Source organism: Atractosteus spatula, chromosome 8 (assembly GCF_055471065.1).
Source record: "Atractosteus spatula isolate fAtrSpa1 chromosome 8, fAtrSpa1.hap1, whole genome shotgun sequence".
In the NCBI taxonomy this organism is placed as follows: domain Eukaryota; kingdom Metazoa; phylum Chordata; class Actinopteri; order Semionotiformes; family Lepisosteidae; genus Atractosteus; species Atractosteus spatula.
The window spans coordinates 18,518,928-18,538,628 of NC_142713.1; the positions used below are offsets into that span (position 1 = coordinate 18,518,928).

At 36.6% G+C, this 19,701-nt stretch overlaps 1 protein-coding gene across 1 annotated transcript in view; it reads right to left on the bottom strand.

Moving 5' to 3' along the window:
• shank3a (SH3 and multiple ankyrin repeat domains 3a) overlaps positions 1-19,701 on the bottom strand; it is a 476,554-nt gene that overhangs the window by 48,980 nt on the left and 407,873 nt on the right. The window contains exon 16 of the mRNA XM_088922585.1: positions 18,371-18,446. Coding sequence (XP_088778711.1) covers positions 18,371-18,446 — 76 coding nt within the window. The remainder of the gene's footprint in view (positions 1-18,370; positions 18,447-19,701) is intronic.

Consider the following 19,701-nt stretch of genomic DNA (forward strand, 5'->3'; position numbering starts at 1 on the left):
CTATGTAGATTTAATCCATCTATCAATTCTCTAACAGCTTTGTCCAATTCAGGGCTCTGGGGGAGCCAGGGCCTATCCTGGCAAGCAATAGGCGCAAGGCGGGACAGAGACTGAATGGGATGGCAGTTTATGACAGGGCACACACTGACACAGACACACAACCTTAAATCAAATTCATTGTATCAGTTTTATTGATTATATATACTGAATCTGCTGTATTTATATTCTTCAGTGATGATTTACAGCTTAGTGTGATGATGGTAATCAATATTTGCACTTGGTGTTTTTACTGACATACAAAGAAAGAAATGCAACAGGAAGATCCAGAACTAAATTATATATCAGCTACTTACAACAGTAAACAGGGTATTAATAATAAAGCATTCAATAGAAGGTTTGATTTCTACCATGTTGCTGATCACCTTTTGTGACTCTGTCCATGAGATTCTTGTTTTTTTAAACACACATGGACTTACCTATTCAGTGTCTTGAAAAGGTATTCATGATCATCCATTGATGTTTAAAATGTTTTTTTTTATAATTAAAATTATTTTTGATGTGAACATTTTAATTTCAATTTGGTTGCTCAAACTGAACACTTTAATGGGTAAACGAAGTTAAATATCAGTAAAGGCTGAAAGAATGAAAGAAAACAAATTCTAAACTTACAGTAAAATGATCAAATTAAGAACATAAATCATGCCTTGGGTAAACACTGGGTTGAATTCCTGGCATGCTATCTGTGTGGAGTTCGTATGGTCTCCCCATGTTTCCTCTGGGTACTCTAGTTTCCTCCCACAGTCCAAAAACATACTGGTAGGTTACATGACTTCTGTGAAACTGGCCCTGGTGAGAGTGTGTGCATGTTTGTGTTTGTGTGTGCCCTGAGAAGGACCGGCATCCTGTCTCGGGGGTATTCTGTCCTTTGCCCATTGCTTGCCATGACAGGCTCTGGTTCTCCCATGTCCCCGTATTGGATGAAGTGCTTAGAAATTGGATGGATGAATTACTTCAAAATAAATATCATTTCCTGTGTAAGGTTCCCCAGTGAAGCAGTTAATTTCAAGCAGATTCAACCATGAAGGCAACAAGAAGCTTTCAAAACAACTCAGGGATAAGGTTGTAGAAAGTCACAGATCAGGAAAAGGCAGTAAATATACTTTACTCCTCAGCATGGTGAAGTCACTCATTTAGAAATGGAAGGTGGTGTATCATACCACCTACTACTAGTTGTATTAAAGGAGGTGGCCAGAACGCGCAAACCAAAGTGGATTTTAGTTAGGATACTGGGGTTAACAGCCTACTCTTGAGAATAGTGCCTTGGGATTGTTAATGACTCAAGAGTCATGATCTCACACCTCCTATTATACAGCATGGTGTCTCCTCTCATAGTTAGAAATTTGTGACCAGCGGGAACACTACCTATTGATTCACAAGCAAAACTTACAGCACCAATAAACAGGCTTTCATCAGAAATCTCCCTTCCCAACATTGACCAGGCCCTGCCTCCAATACGTTCTGAGATCTGACAAAGTTGGACTACAAGATGTATTAAAAGCGCAGTGGAAAACATATGGAACACTAGTGTTAACACGCTGGCAGCTCTAAGCTGGCATGAAGATGTGGAAGAGGAAAATACTACTGCTCGAAAAGCTTCTCAAATATCGCAATACCTGCTGCTGCTCACACGACAAAATAAGGAATCTCATTTTCCTTTTTGATCTTTTTTTTAAATCACAATTTTTGTTTTTCTGCCTTTCAAGTAGAGAGCAAAAATAGAAGTGGCAGAATGTTAACTGGATATCAAAGAGAACTTCTATGAATATTCTGATGCGCCACTGTGCAATACATGACTGAAACCTTTTATGTGTCACATATCTTGCACTTCTTTATTATACAACATATCATTACAAAACATTATTTTTACAAAAAAAGATTTGATACATATACACTATTGTAAATTAACTGTGTGTGACAGGCATTCCTCTAAATATAGTGGCTTTTGAGACCAGAGCACATTAAAACTCACAATGGGTCAAACACTGCAAGAAAACAAGTCTTTAGTCAAATAAAACTCTTCTCAGTTAAACACAAGACTGCTCTTCAGTAAATTAACACTAATTAAAATTGTGCACACCCTTTAACATACTAATTGTAATTTACACCAATGTGCACATTTGTTATTCCTACCCCTTTAACAATTAACTATTCATTGAGTAATTCACCACAGGTGAGACTATTTTCTTAATTAGAGGCCTTGATGGCCTGGAGTAGCAGGTCAGCTGTAACTACAATCCTTATTACAGCTGGCCTGCTGCACTGTGGTATTGTAGCATCAACAGCTCATCCCTCACCAGGATCAGTGTGGCATCTGCCAGTGCCAAACCACAGAGCACCTCATCAGGAAGCAGGGAACACATTGGCTGTATATTACAAAAACTTTAGTAACCTACTCTATTAAGGGAAACATGTTGATAAGATAAGATAACAAGATAAGATCATGCTTCTATCTTTGCCAACAACATTCATTTTAAATACCTCTTAAAAGGGTAATTATTAGGGAATATTTACTGTAAGCCTGGAATGAAATGTACTGATTCCTCTTTTGTTTGTCTATGTACACCACCTTAAAATTGTATTAATTGCTTAAAACAATCAAGGAAAATAAAACATTATTAAAAAGGAATGCAATTGCATTCCCTCTACCTCTACTGTGCCTTCCGCACAGTCATAGTATATGAAAGTAACAGTGCAGTAGCTCTGGACATAAAAAATAGCATTAAAAATCCAGTCATTAAATTATCTCCATAATATTTCTATATGCTGATTTATCCAACATAATGCAGTGCTGACAATGCAGTTCATCAGGCTCAGCTAGCACTGTAAGTATCAGTTGGTATAATGATAGAGATACTGTAATTTAATCTTTCTGTCTGACAATATTAAGACATCTCTCCCACCTACCCACAGTTACCACACAACATTGAGAAAGTAGTTTCCCTGACATTATTTTGTGTAAATACAATTAAGTAAATCTGTAATTATTCATCAAATAGTTTGAATGCATCTATTGTGATTTGAGTGTGTTAAATCTAAAAATGGAGAACATACTGTATACAGTATACTGTATAAAGCAGCTAATAATATCTATAATGAATATAAATTTACTATTTACTTATTAAGACCTAGGACTGTATCAGGCATATCCGTTTTTATTTACAAAACCAATGTAAGTGACATAGTACAATACCTTACAAAATTACATCTAATACTTCTCCCTTAGGAGTCACTACAAGATAGATCAAGAAAAAACAGGAAAAAAAATCAATTAAAATATTTACCTTTTCCAAGTGTACGGTTATACAATTAATTATACCATTATACAATTATTTATACCATGAAGCTGATGAGAAAGAATATTTCTTTGAATCCTCTTTCAAATCTAATTTTATTTTTTTTTATATTTTTATATTACATGGTTTTGAATGCTCAAGGTTACACTCAGGTGCACCATACTTAATTTGCAAGAAATTTAAATAAATCAAATATTTTCTTTTCAGATAAGCTTGCTTTGACTTATTTAGAAAATAATTTAGAGGTGCCAAACATGATCTTCCTGGACTTGGAAGGGACTGTATGATTATTTTTCATTAGCTTCACTCTATTTAAAATGGTCTCTTTACAATCTAATCTGTGCTTGCTGGTGTTCTTATGGTAGACTGTGGTCTGAATTAAAAAGGCTTTACTGCCTAAACATAGACTACATTTTACAGACTTTCCATTGACTTCACCACTCATAAAATTCCATTTCATCACTTCCACATCCTTTTCCTCATTTGTTTTCAAAGTATTTGCATTAGTAGATGTCACATTCCTAAGTGATAGCCTAAACTAGACTGCATGGTTCTGAGTACAAAGACAAATTGTCACATTTTCCAAATAAATTGGCTGCAACCACATATTTACAGTATCTACTTTATATTTGAAAAATGTGTATATTAGATTGCATTATCGATCTATTTCAATTTGCTTTCAATTTGCAGTGGTTATAGGGGAGCTAGTGCCTGTTTCAACAAGCACTGGGAGCAAGGCAGATTACACCCTGGATGGGACGCCAGTCTATCGCAGTACACACACAGACACACATTTTTCCAGAAACCTCTTATCCTACAGTACTGTATGTCTTTGGACTCTGGGAGGAAATTGGAGAACCGAGAGCAAACCCACACAAACACCAGAAGAACATAAAAACTACACAAATAACACCCACAGTCCAAAACTGAACCCAGTGCTAACTGTTTTGCCACTGTACCACCCTATACTACTGTACATAATGTGATCTGAGTCTCACTCAGATTTTCTAGAGTGTTTTTTGGTCTGCTGGGTTTTCTTGAGACAGCTACTGTACAACACAGAGGGAATGTTACGGGTTAGACACCTCTATGGTGGAGCCCTCCATGGAGGAGGTTTAAATGGTGATCAGCCAAATTAAGAAAAATTAAAGTCCAGGCATTGACAATATATTTGTGGAATTACTTAAAGCTAGAGAGATGGCTCAGTAGCCATTGACTACTGACTGACCAACTACTGTACATAAAACTATAAAACTGGTTTTCTGATCGGGTCAAGTGAGAAACTTCCTCAGAATTGGCTAAAGGGGGTCTATAAGACTGCTATTGATGCCTGGCAAAGTGTTCAGCAAGGCAATACAAAACAGATTGAAATCAACAATAGATGAAAGAGAGGGGGAATCAAGCAGGATTCAGAAAAAGATCTTATATTGATCAAATATTTTTGCTACCATAAAATTGTACAGAATTCAAATCAATAGCATACTTTGCGGCTTTTGACAGTAGCATATGGCAGTATGTGCCGACCATCGGTTTGAAGAATCCTGAAAGAATGTGAGATACCCCTGAATACTGTCAACATCATCAAGATTCAATATGCGAAAACAACCCATTGTGTATGGATCAATGGGGGAGACTCCAACTGGTGTGATGTATTTGGCTAGCATTCCCATTGGTATTCTGGTAGACTGGGTACTAAAAAAAGACAAGCCTAAGGCAAGGTTTGAAAGTTTTTTGCAGTCGATACTGCAACTGTATGGAAAGCCTTGTTGGTTTTACACTCTAAGGGCAAAAAGTATGGTCTGGTTAGAAAGACAAGACTACGATCATGAGGATTGCCTGATGTGACAGAATGGCCTAATTCAAATTCCTGGTCAAAGGGACTTTTAGGCAGAATACAGTGGGATGACATAGGAGGAACTAGAAGTAATTCCATCTGACACAGCTGGATTTTGAAACGTTGTGATGTCCTTTATATCTGAACCAGGATGAACAAGGGATAGAAGAAGCAGTACAATAAATACAGCACAATAAACAGACGTACAGGGTATGTCCATGTAGTGCATGAATGCTGTGTATGTCCACTATAATTCCCATTAAGTAAATGCAGAAACCTGTAAAGTCACTGTACAGTTTCAGAGGTAAGCCACAATGAAACTGAAAAATCTAGACTGTGAAATTAAGTAGTCATTACTTTAAATAGCAAAGGTACAGCTGACTGTACCTTTGCTATTTTTGCCAAAGAAAACATCTTTTAAGAAGCTCTTAAGATAATACTCTTTTCGTTGGGGCTTTTACATAGCAGACATTGCTCCTTCATAACTCAATGAAAAAGCTCTTTATAAGAGGAAAAATGATGCAATTGTGATTCTCCCTTATGAGAAGATTATAAAAAGGCACTGAACTGTCAAGCACCAGAGTTATTTACTATATATAATATGTGAGCAATTATGCCACAAGTGAGATGGCGGTCATATGGTATTATTGTAGTTATGGACATTTTTATAAATTATCTCTCAGAACTCCTGGAGCAACTTTAGAAATATTCTCTCTTCTTCAATATTTATCTGGAGAGACCTTGAGCTAAATTATGATTCAGCAGTAAAAGATTTTTCTAAATACACTTTTCTCAGCATAAGGATGTACACACAAATAAATGGCAAAATAGAAATATAAACAACAAGGTAGGCAATTTCCGCATCTGAAATTACTACATTAGGCCAAAGCTCAGCCTGGTTTCCATGGCACCCCTGGACAGTATACTGGCTAAAGGTACGATCTCCAACAATGCTGTTTGTACTGCTCTGTGGGCTTGAGCAATTAGGGTAAAGTACCTCGCTCAAGGTACAATAGTAAGTCCACAGCAGTGAACTGAACTCTATTTGCAGACAGGCAAATAGACATTATGAAATTCACTAATACAGTACAGTCTCGGGATACATACTGTAGATGCTTGAAAGAATAAAGGACAAGTACAAGCTACAGTTTATAATGTCAATTGTTGTTGACAAAGGGGAATAAAGTTCCCCAACTACTGCATTTCAGTACAACATTGTTTTGTAAGTCTTTGCAACAGTGTCTGTGTATGGGTGTGGTACCGGGGATTCACACTAAAATCCTACATTCATCTGTATCATATGAACTATATGGGGAACAATTCAGCATAAATGTTGATAGTCTGCAGGGTTAAGTGTAATTTCTGCTTCATGCGTCATGATTGTATTGAAGGAATTATCGGTCTGTACAAATGTTTGTCTGAAAGGTATTATTTTATGGTAGACTGTGCCCCTGCTTCATATATTCCATGTAACACAAAAGTAAATGCAGACACTATGTCCTAGCTCTGCCACGGTACTGGCAATTTCAAGATATGAACTCCAGTTAACATCCTTTATAAGTTTTATCACACTGGGCCTGACATTCTGAAGAAACTGCCTGTTGCTGATAAACTCTTCCTCAGTGAATGCCATAGGCACATGTTGCAGAATGGAGAGGCAAGAAGAAAGTGAAGCATAGTACAGTAGCTCATATTGAGATTGCAAGTCCTGGGAAGTGTGAAGATTGTCCTCATTAAAAACATCTGTTAGAATGTGAATCCCATTATCACTCCAAAGTGAAGCAGAGAAAGGCAAATTACCTGTAAGGAGCTCATGATAGTGGGAAATAGGAGAGTGGGCATGCCATGTTTTCTGGGATTTCATGACTATTTCCACCAAATGCTAAGTTGCAATTAATGGTGTAATAATGGAGGTAAAATGTAATCTACAATATCTGAGGAGAGCACTGAAATAAATGAAATCTAGGTTTGAATGAAATAGACAATGCCTGCAAAATAAAGTTTGGCAGAGCTACATCCTAGCAGAGTTTTCATTTCTTTTTGGAAATTGAATACACAGACAATTCCCTTTCCTAATGAATTTGGAATGTCATGTATACAATCTAAAGTAGGGCTTTCCAAACCTGGTCCTGTGGATCCACTCTGTCTGCTGGATTTTAATTCCAACTGAACACGATGTTTCTAGTGCATTTAATTGATCTGCTTGCTTGTCTGGACCTTTGGTTTACTTCTATATGCACTTAGTACACAACATCTAGCATATTGCTCTTTACAACAATCAATCTCTCTTCAACTTACCCTTATTTCAAACTAAATTGGGATGAATTAGTGAACAATTTGTAAATAATATGCACAGAGGAATGACAATACATCTGTTCTGCGGTGCAACACTTGAATGAGGTACAGTAAGTTCTGAAACTCAGATATTATTAAAGGTTTGATACCAGTTACCAATCTCATTTGCTATTTTAAAGGAGAGCTGCTGTCCCAATTTCTCAGACTGGTTATTAAATTCTGGTAACAAAATAAATTAATTGCTGGAATCGCAAAATTGTGCAAATTCCACATTAAGCACAAAATATGGAACTTTGTGAAAGTACTGTATGGTTGCCATGCTGTCGCAAACCGATGGTCTCACCATGGATGAGAGCAACAGTTGGCGCAAATTGCAATGTGAAACGGCCCTTCCTGCTCACTAGTCACTGTAATGACTAATGTAATGAGATACTAAGGCAAATAAGTACAGGTTGTGCAGCGCACATTTCACCGCTGAAACGTTTCGGCATGATCTGCATGCAGAGTTAACAAGTAGTATTTGTCAGTAAAACTGTCTTAAAGATGAGAGCAATATTTCTATTGGATTAAAAAAGATGTACAGTATTCACAAGCCTTGTTTACAATGTACTGTAATAAGGCCACTTAACGTCACTGGATATTTTGTTACCTCGTTCTGAATCGCAGCACATGGCACTGTGCATACCTGAAAATCTGTAAGATCATTTATCTGTTTTGTGACTTAAATTGGAGGTTTTACGTTACTGTGTACATTTTACTTTCATTGAGGTTTTAAATGCACTCATCAATGCTGAGTCTTTCTAACCCTGAAATATAAAAATAGTGTTGCAGTTCCCCTTTAATAACTGCAAGCAATAGACCCCTTAGCTGCAGCGGGAACCCAGGATCAAGGTTATGAACCACTATGCTACAGGAGGAGAAAGAAAAATAGAAGCGAAAAGGTTATAGTCATATTTATCATGGAAATCTGAGCTTGTAGAAAATTGGGAAAACATATCAATTCGTTCAAGTGTGAATTTGCCATTTAAAAATGTTATTTAAGTTGTTTACTGTGTAAGAATGTAAAAAGGAATATCAAGTTATTTGAAATGTTTAACCAGAAACAAAATCAAAGGTAAAGGTAATTTAACAAGGCAGCACAGCTGACTTGGATCAATTGGAATTATACTGTACCTTCATAGAGCGCCAAACAAATAAAAAAAATAGTTAGGAGACAAGGACTGGCAGATATTGTCTACATAAAAAATGTACACAGAGTTATGTACAGTGTTGAGTTTTGCTGACCAAAACAGGTTTGAACATATTGACCGACAGCCTGAGGTAATGGTTCAACACAAGCCAAAGAAAGGGATTTGAAGCTGGCAACTTGGGTGAGTGCCTTTCTGAAACTGCAAAAGTGGGAAAATCCCAAATCCACCATCATCTAACACCAGACATAGATTCAAAAACTTCAAAGTCTTGGTGTAAGAGGGGAGGCAGTGTCTGTAAGGGGAGGTGGAGGTTATCACTTCAATAAAATCTGTCTTTTCAAGGTGTAAGAATTTGGTCTCACACTCATTTCCTGCTGACACAATAGCACCTTAGTCTTGTAGAATAACAGGATAATAAAAATGTACAATAATTGCAAAAATTCAGGAGGGTATGCCTGAATTCCGTGGAATCTTGTCCTTTGTCATGTCCTGAACAGCTCAGGCAGGGATATACCGTTGGCACCCCCAGTATATCTTCAGGATAAAGAGTGGCAAAATCTCACACACTTTTCCTGATTATGTTTGGGTGTATAATTTAAGATAAGATTTTAAATTGTGTTTAAAAGTAATACTTCCTTACTGAGGATCAAGGCTAGGAAATGGCTTAGTTTTAGTCTAATGTTTAAGCAACAAATAAATTATTTGTAACAAGATTGATTTTCTATACATTGGCTATACACTGTAATAAAAAAATGAGTTGTTGAGAACTGTTTTAGAAAAGTAACCTTTTCATTTTGGTAATATTTATGTAGTTTGTGAAGAAAATGCAGTGATAAATATTTAACAAAGTGAATACCATAGAATGAAGGGGTCATTAACCTAGCCATGGTTACAATTAAAAAAAAACCTCCTCCAATTTAGCCTGAAACAGCATCTGAAATGTCTCATTTTGTAATAATATGGTATTAAAATTTCAGCAGGAGGCCCATGAGAATTTATCAGTTAGTATATATCACAGAAATTTGCATATTGAGCTGATAGCAGCCTGGGTAGTATCCCAGCATTGTGTACCACTGAAAAAATAGCCTGGGGGTGAAAATATAAGAAACCCTGGAGTATGATTTATGTCTAGTAAAACAAAAAAAAGTAAATTAATTGGCTGAGGGGTTAAATATGCACCATACATCTCCCATACCCAGATCAGACAATTTCTCAAAGCTGCAGATAGCAGAAGCTGGGCATTCATCTCCTTCGATTTCGATCTGTCAAGTACAAGATTTATGACAGCATTCATGTCTGCACCAAGAATAATATTAAACACTGGGAGCTCCAGCAGGTATTGGTCGGGAGATTAAAAAAAGCTGGTCTGAACATCATAGGGGCGTAGGGGCAACTGAAACAAAAGCAATATTTTTTCAGGAAATACTTGTTTTCAAACATGGCATCACTGTTATTCAGCACCTTCTAACAGACATTCGCAAATTTCCTCACCATACAATTAAGGCTCCCTGTGTGTTGCTCCCTGTAGAAGAGGAGGCTGCCACATAGTACTGCTTACTAGCAAATGTTAAAAAAAAACTTCTTGTGTTTCCAGATGAAATGGCTGTATCTTGGCAACACCTATTTTCTTCTTTGTAACAAATATAGACACATTTGGTAAGAGAATTTAGCCCACATACTGTACGTTTCAGAACAAAACAGTGAAATTAGTCATGAGTCTTAGAGACCAAATGCAATGAGGAATAAATAATGTCTTGTACAGATAATGCATATACAGCAGCTGCTAAGTGTGTGTGAATTGTGACAGAAATTATATTCTTAACCTCACTCCTTAACCAACATGTTAGTTAGAAGAATATAAGATTGGTTACAACCAAAAGAGGGCCATTTGGTCCATCAAAGTATGGTTTTAAGTAGCTAATTGATGTGAGGATCTCATCCAGCAATTTTCTAAAGTAGTTTCACTACTGATCCTGAAGAAATACAATGGAATATCAGTGTCTGAGAATTATGAATACTTCAATGAGGTTCCCCTGTTGCCGTTTCTTGCAGGATTAAAACGATTCATTTTTCTAGCCAATTAGTGTAGGGCACTCCTTTAGGTCTGGGAATGTATCTGGTTTCTCTCTTCTGGACTGGTTTCAGAGCAGCAACACATTTTTATGATGTGGTGACCACAATTATACACAACATTCTAAATGAGATATTGCTAATGCATTGTGCAATTTTGAAGCGCCTTGATTTAAAGTCTACGTGTTTAACTACGGTTCAAGTAGGTACTGTAGCTGCATCAGCATGCAAATGAACAGGAAGAGGTTTATTACAGGCTGAAAGGAAAACAGACATTTTGGCTGTGGAGCCTTCTTCAGGTGTAACACCTCATCATAAATGATTATTAATTCATATAGCACCTCTCATGATACTTCGTCTCAAGGCAAATTACAATAAAAAAGCAGTGGGAATTGAAGAGGTCATTAAACAGAATTATTAGAAAATCTAGAGTATAAATGTGAGTTTTAAAACAGAATTTGATAGTGTTAATTAATACTTGGAGATCTAGTATCCTGCAAGATCTACAGTACTATGCAGGAGATAATTACACATTATGACATACAGGCCAAGTGATGTCTTGAAATATAACCCTAATAACCAAAACGTTGTAACGTGTACACTTAGTTTAGTTGCATTTAGTGATTTCTAAGTTCCTGGATTTACTGTAATTCCAGTTAGATTTCCAGCTACAGCATGTCCTCTGGGATTGGTGTCTGTACTAGGCTTGATGTAGTGTGGGAAGTTTATTTTATGAAGCCCCTTTAGGATTTTCAATACTTTGGTTAAATCTCCCCCAAGATGGCTTTTGTGTTCAAGATTTAAGAAATGTATAAATTGCTTATTTAAGCATGAAAGATTATCGTTGTTATTGCTTTAAGCATTCATTTAATCAAGATTAGACTACAGTAATGTCTTGCTTACTTGAATGTCCTCTAAGGCACTAAGAAGACTTCAGTATGCTCACATTTCTGTGGCTCACTAAAAGTACTTTACATCACTGACTGTTTACATTTTTAAAACTTGCTTAAAAACATTTAATGTGTAATTAATTTAGGCTTATTTTTCTTTTGACTTAGTTTTGGTTCTTTCATTTTCTTTATGCTTCTATTGTGTATAGTATGTTTTATTAAATAAATCTCGAAAAACACTCATCAATAAAACTGTACCATTATATTTTTTTCCCCAGTGGTAAAGAAGCCCACCCAATTAGCTATGTTTGCATGTTGTTCCACAACTGTTTGCACACAGAGCAAAACTATAGACTTTTGATTTGGCGTCTTTGTAGTTCATTAATAAAAGAACGAGACTCTTTATGTACTCTCAAAAATCCAAGGGAGAAGAAAAAGATAAAGATGTATGTGTGAATGAACTTCTCATTGTATCTGTTTGTCAAAAGGACAGTTCTTGACAACATGAAGGAGAGAAAAAGAGCACAGTCATGATGAGAGCCGATGTCAAAAAACGTATGAGCAAGCTCATCCTGGATCTATGCTCTAGGAGCTGCTGATTGAAAAGGAAGCTCATAAAGGTAGATGCACCTTTTCAGAGCACATCGAAGTGTCAGGCTGTAAAGTGTACTGTAAATTAAGTTATTCTTTTCCTCTTGTTTTTTAACAGTTTGATATAAAGCATAAAGGCATATGTCAAATTGGAACTTTGATAAGAACCCTGACGCACCCTGTGACACTTCTCAACATGTTGTTCTTAGGTGCTTTCAAATGAGTTTTAACACACTCCTAAAAAGGAAAACAGCAGGAAAATAAGGAAGAGATTCTTAGTGGTACTGTTTGCAGACAAGCTGTTGGTTCCTTTAAGATTCCCTGCAGTGCAGTCGCCACATATTTTCCCGTTTGGAGTGATTGATTGGTTCACATTTTTTTAAAACCAAGGCAACATCCAATTTTAAAACCCCAAATCAGCACCACAACCTACAGTATAAAGTCTTATGTTAAGCTGATTGGCTCTTTATGCAGTGTAAATTCATGGGGTATTGTTTAAGTGGCAAATGAGAAACATCACAACTCCCACTTATAGCAGGCAGTCTAGCAGACACCCAGCCTGTGACCACGGACACTGATAAATGTGAAACTGAGGATTTGCAACCACATCTTATTCCCACAGTTCTCTTTACCCCTCATCCTCCATGTACTGTATTTCCCTCTCCTCCCAGATAAGTGTGGATGTACCTTGTGTTACCCTCTCAAATAGACTACACAGGAATATTCAGTCCCTGGCGAAATTTTAGAGAAGCTAATTGCAGTTCTTAAGTAACAACTATTGACTTTGCATGAGCAATGCAGAAGTATGATTTTTATTGAAACATGGATTGCAGACAGTTGATCGTCCTGCCATTATTTGTTATCCTCAGGAATGTGAAAACTAGATATTTACATTCAATAATTAGAAATATGAATAATTAGTTACATTGAATTATCTAAGGGAAACAAAACAAATCTGCTGGCATGTGGTACAGCCTTTTCAAGCCTGCCTGAAAACTACAGAAATACAGTACTTCAGAATTACTTCTCATAAAAGCTGGATCATTGAATGCATCACAGATCATTAAAGATTTAATACAAAGTTTGTCAGTTTTTCTGCTGAGAAAAACCTTTCATTCTTCTTTATTTAGCATATTTAAATTTGGAATTGACTGTTATTGTCAGTAACTCTTCTTTTACCACTCTGATACAGAACCAACTGTTAATCTTTTCATCTTTATCTCATCCCAGCAAAGGTGAGATGATGACTATTCAAGTGTTCTGCCAACATATTCATTATCATCACTGTTTATGCTGTTTAAGTCCCATGGTCCTGCATAAAAAATTGGTTTTAAATGAGTGGTGCTGTTTCATCTGTCTAGCATGTTTGGTAGTTAGTGGGTAATTGATCATCAGGATAGACTTACTTTACTTTGTATACTGTAGGTACTCTACTGTACCTATTGTACTGTATTTGGTCACAAATAAGACATGCTTTACAGTATCAGAAGTATTTTCTGTTTAATTACGATAGGATGTGTGACAAAATATATTTTGCTGAGGCTGACTATATACCAGCCACAGTTGGCTAATGAGCCCATCATTAAGATGACATTACTTACAGTATACAGTACCATAAACAACATCCTTCATATTCTGCATTCATATACATCTTGTCTGCTAAAGCTTGAGCTGTTATGGCTGAAAAATATTTTTTTTCTTCCACTGTGATCTGGGCACTGTAGACCCAGCTAGTATACACCAAGCTTCCAAAATATTGGAATTTGTGTGGAAAAAAAACAATGAGAGAAAAAGAGTGGAAAAGAATTCTAAGTATCTTATCTTCATCCTTGGGCTTTGAAATGATAAACGAGTTTCTTATGAGGCGATTACAGTATAGGAAATATTAGAATCTTCAGGAAATTATGGAATGCGAATGGTGTTTCACCAGGGGCTACACCACAGATAAAGTCAAGTAATTCTCCTTTTATCAGATGACAGAGTTCTCAGTTCCATATTGTAGAAATGTTTTTATCTCTGTTGCGTCTTCATACACCACAAAAACTAGTCTTTACAGTGACACTTACAAAAGGCAGTGTCCAAACTACAGTCATTTAATATCTTTTCAGGGAAAGACCGAACAAAGACCTTCCAGGAGTTCATCTGATGAAAGTACTTCAGACACTTTGTTCGATCTTAACAACCTTTAATCAGACCAGCGATGAGCTGACACAACATAACTGTGCTAATAAGCCATTCATCTGTCTATTAATAGAAATGTGCTTATTCAACAAGGGACAGCTTGCAGCCTGGAGCCAACCCTGAAAGCATAAGAAGGAAGGGAAGACTATGCTCTGGATATGACCCCAGGACACTTTAGGGAACACACACACACATTAAAGGACCATTTAGAGATGTCTCGTTAGCATGCCAATGAGAGGTGAGTGGCAATTCACACCAAGACAAAATATACAGAACATGCAAACTTCACACAGAAAGTGTCTCAGGCATCTTTGAATCCAGGAGATGTGAGACAGTAGGACTAATAACCATGTTAATGAGCCTCACTGAAATAAATCACTACACGTTATTTTCTCTTATATTAAGTGTGTTGTTGCAACCCTTTTTAATGATAAATGGACAGAACTGGATGGCTAAACCAAGAGTCTTCTGGATGAAGCTGATGTTTTATTATGGGATTACATTTTTCAGATTTTATTTTAACAGAACTGGCACCCTCTGCTGAAGACATACTGGAATTACTGACATAAGGGGTTATTGTCCTTCTCGGACTGATTTACATTTTGTTGAAAGTTTTAATCTTTTTATATTTATGAATAAACTAAGTAAAAATAGTAAAAAAAAGTAAAAATAAGCTGTACATGGCATCATATACACCAAGGTGAATGTATATTTTGTGTTGTGCATGTTCAGGCATAGTACTACAAAATCTTGGCCACTGTAAATGTCAGACAAAAAAATATAACAACTGTCTTTTAATTGTTTCTATTTGTGGTCATTCAAGCATCCTGTCCTAAGTGTAGTTCAGCATTGTGTTTTTATACATTAGGGATATGATTTGCTTTACCAAGTATACATGTCTTCCTGGTTATTAAACTGCAAATGTTTTTCACAGCAAAAGAGGGGGAATAATTTTGTTGTATACACATAAAGAATACATTTTTTAATCGCTTTATCAATACAGGGTTGTGGGGGAGCTGGAGCCTATCCCAGTAAGCAACAGGAGCAAGGCAGGAAATACCCATCGCAGTGCACGTACCGTACAAACACAAACATGCACACACTCGCAACAGGGACATTTTTACCAGAAGCCAGTTAAACTTCCAGTACAGTATGTCAGTATGGACTGGGGGAGGAAACTGGAGCACCCGGACAAAACCCACAAAAACACAGGGAGGCCATACAAACGCCACGCAGATAACACCCCAGGAATTAAAGCCAGGGCCCTAGTGTTATGAGGCCTGAGAAGCTACCCAATTTCAGCATCTGACAATTCTACTCTTAAAATTGTGACAAATATGATTTGCAACAAACTTAAGTGCGAAAAGTACAGTGATTTAACATTGAATTAATAAAAAAATTTGTTAACAAATGATAAACTGTTCAAAAAGGAGTGTACTGTAAATAATATTAGTCAGAAGGACACCAAGGTACATACAATTAAATTATAAATTGACCATAGCTAAAGATGACAACAATAACATTTTTTACAAATAAAGAAGACGATAATCTGAAACCACAAAGGTGATCCTATTCACACTTCAGTCAAGGTTACACTGGGCTGCACTGGTAAATCCTAATTAAAGCACAATCGGCCTGAAGCTGTTAAATGTCTTCAATGATTCTATAGAACTACTGAAATACTCTAAATATAATAGAATGACCATTGTGGCTTCAATTTTCTTTTATTTAAATAAATATTTATTGTAATTGAACACATACAACCGTGTGTTTTTCCTTACTTCAGATTTGTATCATTTCTCAAAGAGTTAAATTCAATCATAGAAAATGCAAAACCCTCATTGGCTACAAGGTTTTCTAGAACTTGAAGGCTACTCTCCCAGAAAAAGCTGCAATGTGGGCCTGTCAGTTACAGACTTAGTGGGCCGTGGGGAAAACACACGCCACACTCTGGACATCTCCGCTGTGCACCTACAGTACGCCTTTATCATCAGCCTCCTGTGCCTCTTCATTCTTCTTAGTACAATTAACAGTAACCATTAAATAGTAAATAAAACATTAGATAAAAAATTATTGAAATGCTGTTAAGATACTAAGAAATCTGAGATTAACTGTGAATTTATGCATTAACCTGCTGTTCTTAAGCATCATCTACATCATTATGTAAAACTACTCTTTTAATGTAGGTGTATATCGACAGTATTATTTTAAAATCTTTAAACCTTCCTGTCTTACATGCATTACACATGGACAGTGTACACTGAAAATATCCAGGTGGGCGGATAACAAGGAAAAGTGGGCAGAATGGATCTTATTTCTTTGCCTAGCATTGCCCTCATAGCATTGTGTTTTACAAGGTTGCAAGTCTGATAAGTGGCTCATGTGGAGGGTGTCTCTAACAGGTCAATCAGAGGAAGAGGTGTAGCACGTTTCCTTTTGTTATGCTCTTAGATGGTGCAATGGTGAATGATTTAGTGATCATTGCTGGAAGATGAGTAGAAAAAACAATGTAGAACCCAGGAGATAAAATACCTTAGATGCAGCTAAAGAGCCTCATATTCAATTGAGATGAATAGAGAGCATGAAGGGGTATTTCGGTAAGCCATGGACTGACTACACACTTACGCTGTTGAAAGCAATTTTGAGCATGGCTTGATACACAAGCTTAAAATCCTAATATTCTATTCTTCTGATCCCTCCAGTGGGACTGTACAGAGGTCTCATGTCTCAAGAGCTGCAGGAGTCTTTTCAGTGTGAAATCCATTCTCCCACCTGCAGAAAGCATAGCCTTGACTCTTGGTGGCCCAAAGGAAGCTGCGCGGAGACTGACCAGGAGATGGCAGTAGAGCAACAGCACAGGCTATACCAGGCTACCTAACCTACTTTTTTGTGTCATCATCAGGCTTCCAAACACCACAGAACGCTTTTCCGAAAGACAAGAGGATCGGTCATCACAAGCGAACAGCTTGGTAGCCCAGGGCAACCAATTTAAGAAACATTTTGCAAAGCTGGGCTGACACAGAATTTGTTGTACTCGTCAGGTAACTGACATTGAATATTTTGATTTCCTCAGCCAACAGATGTTGCCTTTTCAATGTTTTGGCTTTGGCGATGAATCTGAGCAACTATGAAGCATGAAACACTCAAAACAGGTTTGTGCTGTTGTATAAAAACGAGATAAAAACAGCTGAAATAACACCAACTAGATACTTTGCAGTTATCTAAAGCTGGAAAAGCAATAGTTTTTGTTTAGTTTGTTTAGTTGAGTGGTTATATTTTAGTTGGATCTTTAGAAAACAATGAACACAAAGCAGAAAAAACTCAGAAAACACAATATAGATATGCTTCATCAGGGAGTATGTCATATCATAGGCCTGGGTTTATGTGACTAGAAGAAATTATCAATTTTTCTATGTGCTAGTAGGATTGTAAAAATATTTAAAAACTATGACTTTAACAGATCTGATTGCAAGAGTACAATTAGAACCAGAGCTGAAAGAACAAGATAAATGAAATGCAAAATAAGATGCAATTAAATTGCAGGTTCTGAAATAACATTTCAGGTTTAAAGCATAAAACTTATATGCTTTGAATGTGAATGTGCTTCCCTTTAAAATTAGTTTCTCATTTTGAAAGTTGCAGAGATGCTTTAAAACATTAGATAAGGCAACTGAATGGACTGCTGAACTACTGAAACATAAAATCAGGACTAAGGTTTCTATTCATAACCTGGATTCCAAAACACAGAACATTTGACTCAGAGATGATATCACAAATAGCTTGTTGATTATGCAAATTGATTGCTTATTAGCTCAGTAACATATTGTACAGTAGTTAAATGATAAAGATGGAATAAAAGACTTGCATTGGAGCAGGTAGGGACATTTTTAGGTTGTGAATTCAAGACAAGAAAATGAATCAACTTTTTTTAAGGATAAACATCTTCTGACTTGATGGAAGACATACCTGTATGATGTAAAGTTATCATAGGAGCCAACAGTGTAGTGCCTGAACAGCCTCTTTGTTCGGTCCTCCCGGGTTTCTGAAAACAGAAACAAACAACTAAATAAATTCTTGTAAAGCTGTTACAGGAAGTCACAAAAATATCTTACAATAAGCAGAAAGATATGGACAAACTATTCTTTTTGTTTTGCTAGCCCGGATAACACCAGGGATTACATGTGTCTGTTTTAAGGCTTTGGGGATAATTCTGTCTTGACAATTAGAGAGGTTGTTAAGTTCTAATGGTTTTAAATTAGAAAGCAAAACAGAACATGCAAAGCTGATTTAATTGCCCTTGGTAATCTATGGGCATGAAAATCCATTTTCATTAAACTGACCCAGAACATTGGTTGGTTCAAGTCCTTTGTAAACCTATAATAATTAAGATATGACACTGGATGGCCCAGCTGCCTTATACAATAAAGTAATTTCTTGACAGCTATCGTCTATGTTCATGCACACTCCTAGTTGGCTTGCATAAAACTGAAGTTCTGTAACTTTTAATTTATAACTTCCAGAGCTCAAAATCTAGGTTATGGATTCTGAAAACGATCCTCTTTAGCTTATAGTATTTGTGTGAAACTATTTCTTGACAGATTTGGGCTGCAGTGTGCAAGAGGCCACCGATACAAATGCTTTGGTCAAAATGGTTACACTGCTAAATATAACCCAAGGGTAACTACTGGAGGGGCACTTTGTAAGGCAGTCTTTGTAAAAGGGGACAACTATGCATCGGTATCAAACAGCTCAGGAGAAAATTCTACTGGCAGGATGATCAAGGTGGAGAGGAAGGGTTAGTAAGAATAAGGATTCTTCAAATTCATAAGCTTTTCATCCCAAGGAAACATGTAGGAGAGGACCTACTTCCTCCACCAGTGAAGTGCAGCACCTACAGTACTTGGGTGACTTGAGAGCCATTATGTACAGTATCAGCTGTGGAACCCATGTTCTTTTATCTTTTGATTATGTCTTTGATTTGTCTAGTTTTGAAGAGATTTAAAAACCTCCAGTTCAAGAAACTTCAAACAAAACATGAAATTAAATGTAGTAAAACAGGTAAAGAAAAGATTTGATGTATCTAAGGTGTCCCACAACCCTACTACTCTGTCAACTGCCAACATAAGATGGTACTGTTAAGGCAGTATGGTTACATGATTCGTACCACACAAACCTCATGAACTGTACCTTTCACCTCAACAATTTATGCAAACAGCATCACCTTGATACAAACAACCACACTGACAAAAACACACTGATACTCCACCATGCAGCCCCTTTAAAAACCTGATTTAAAA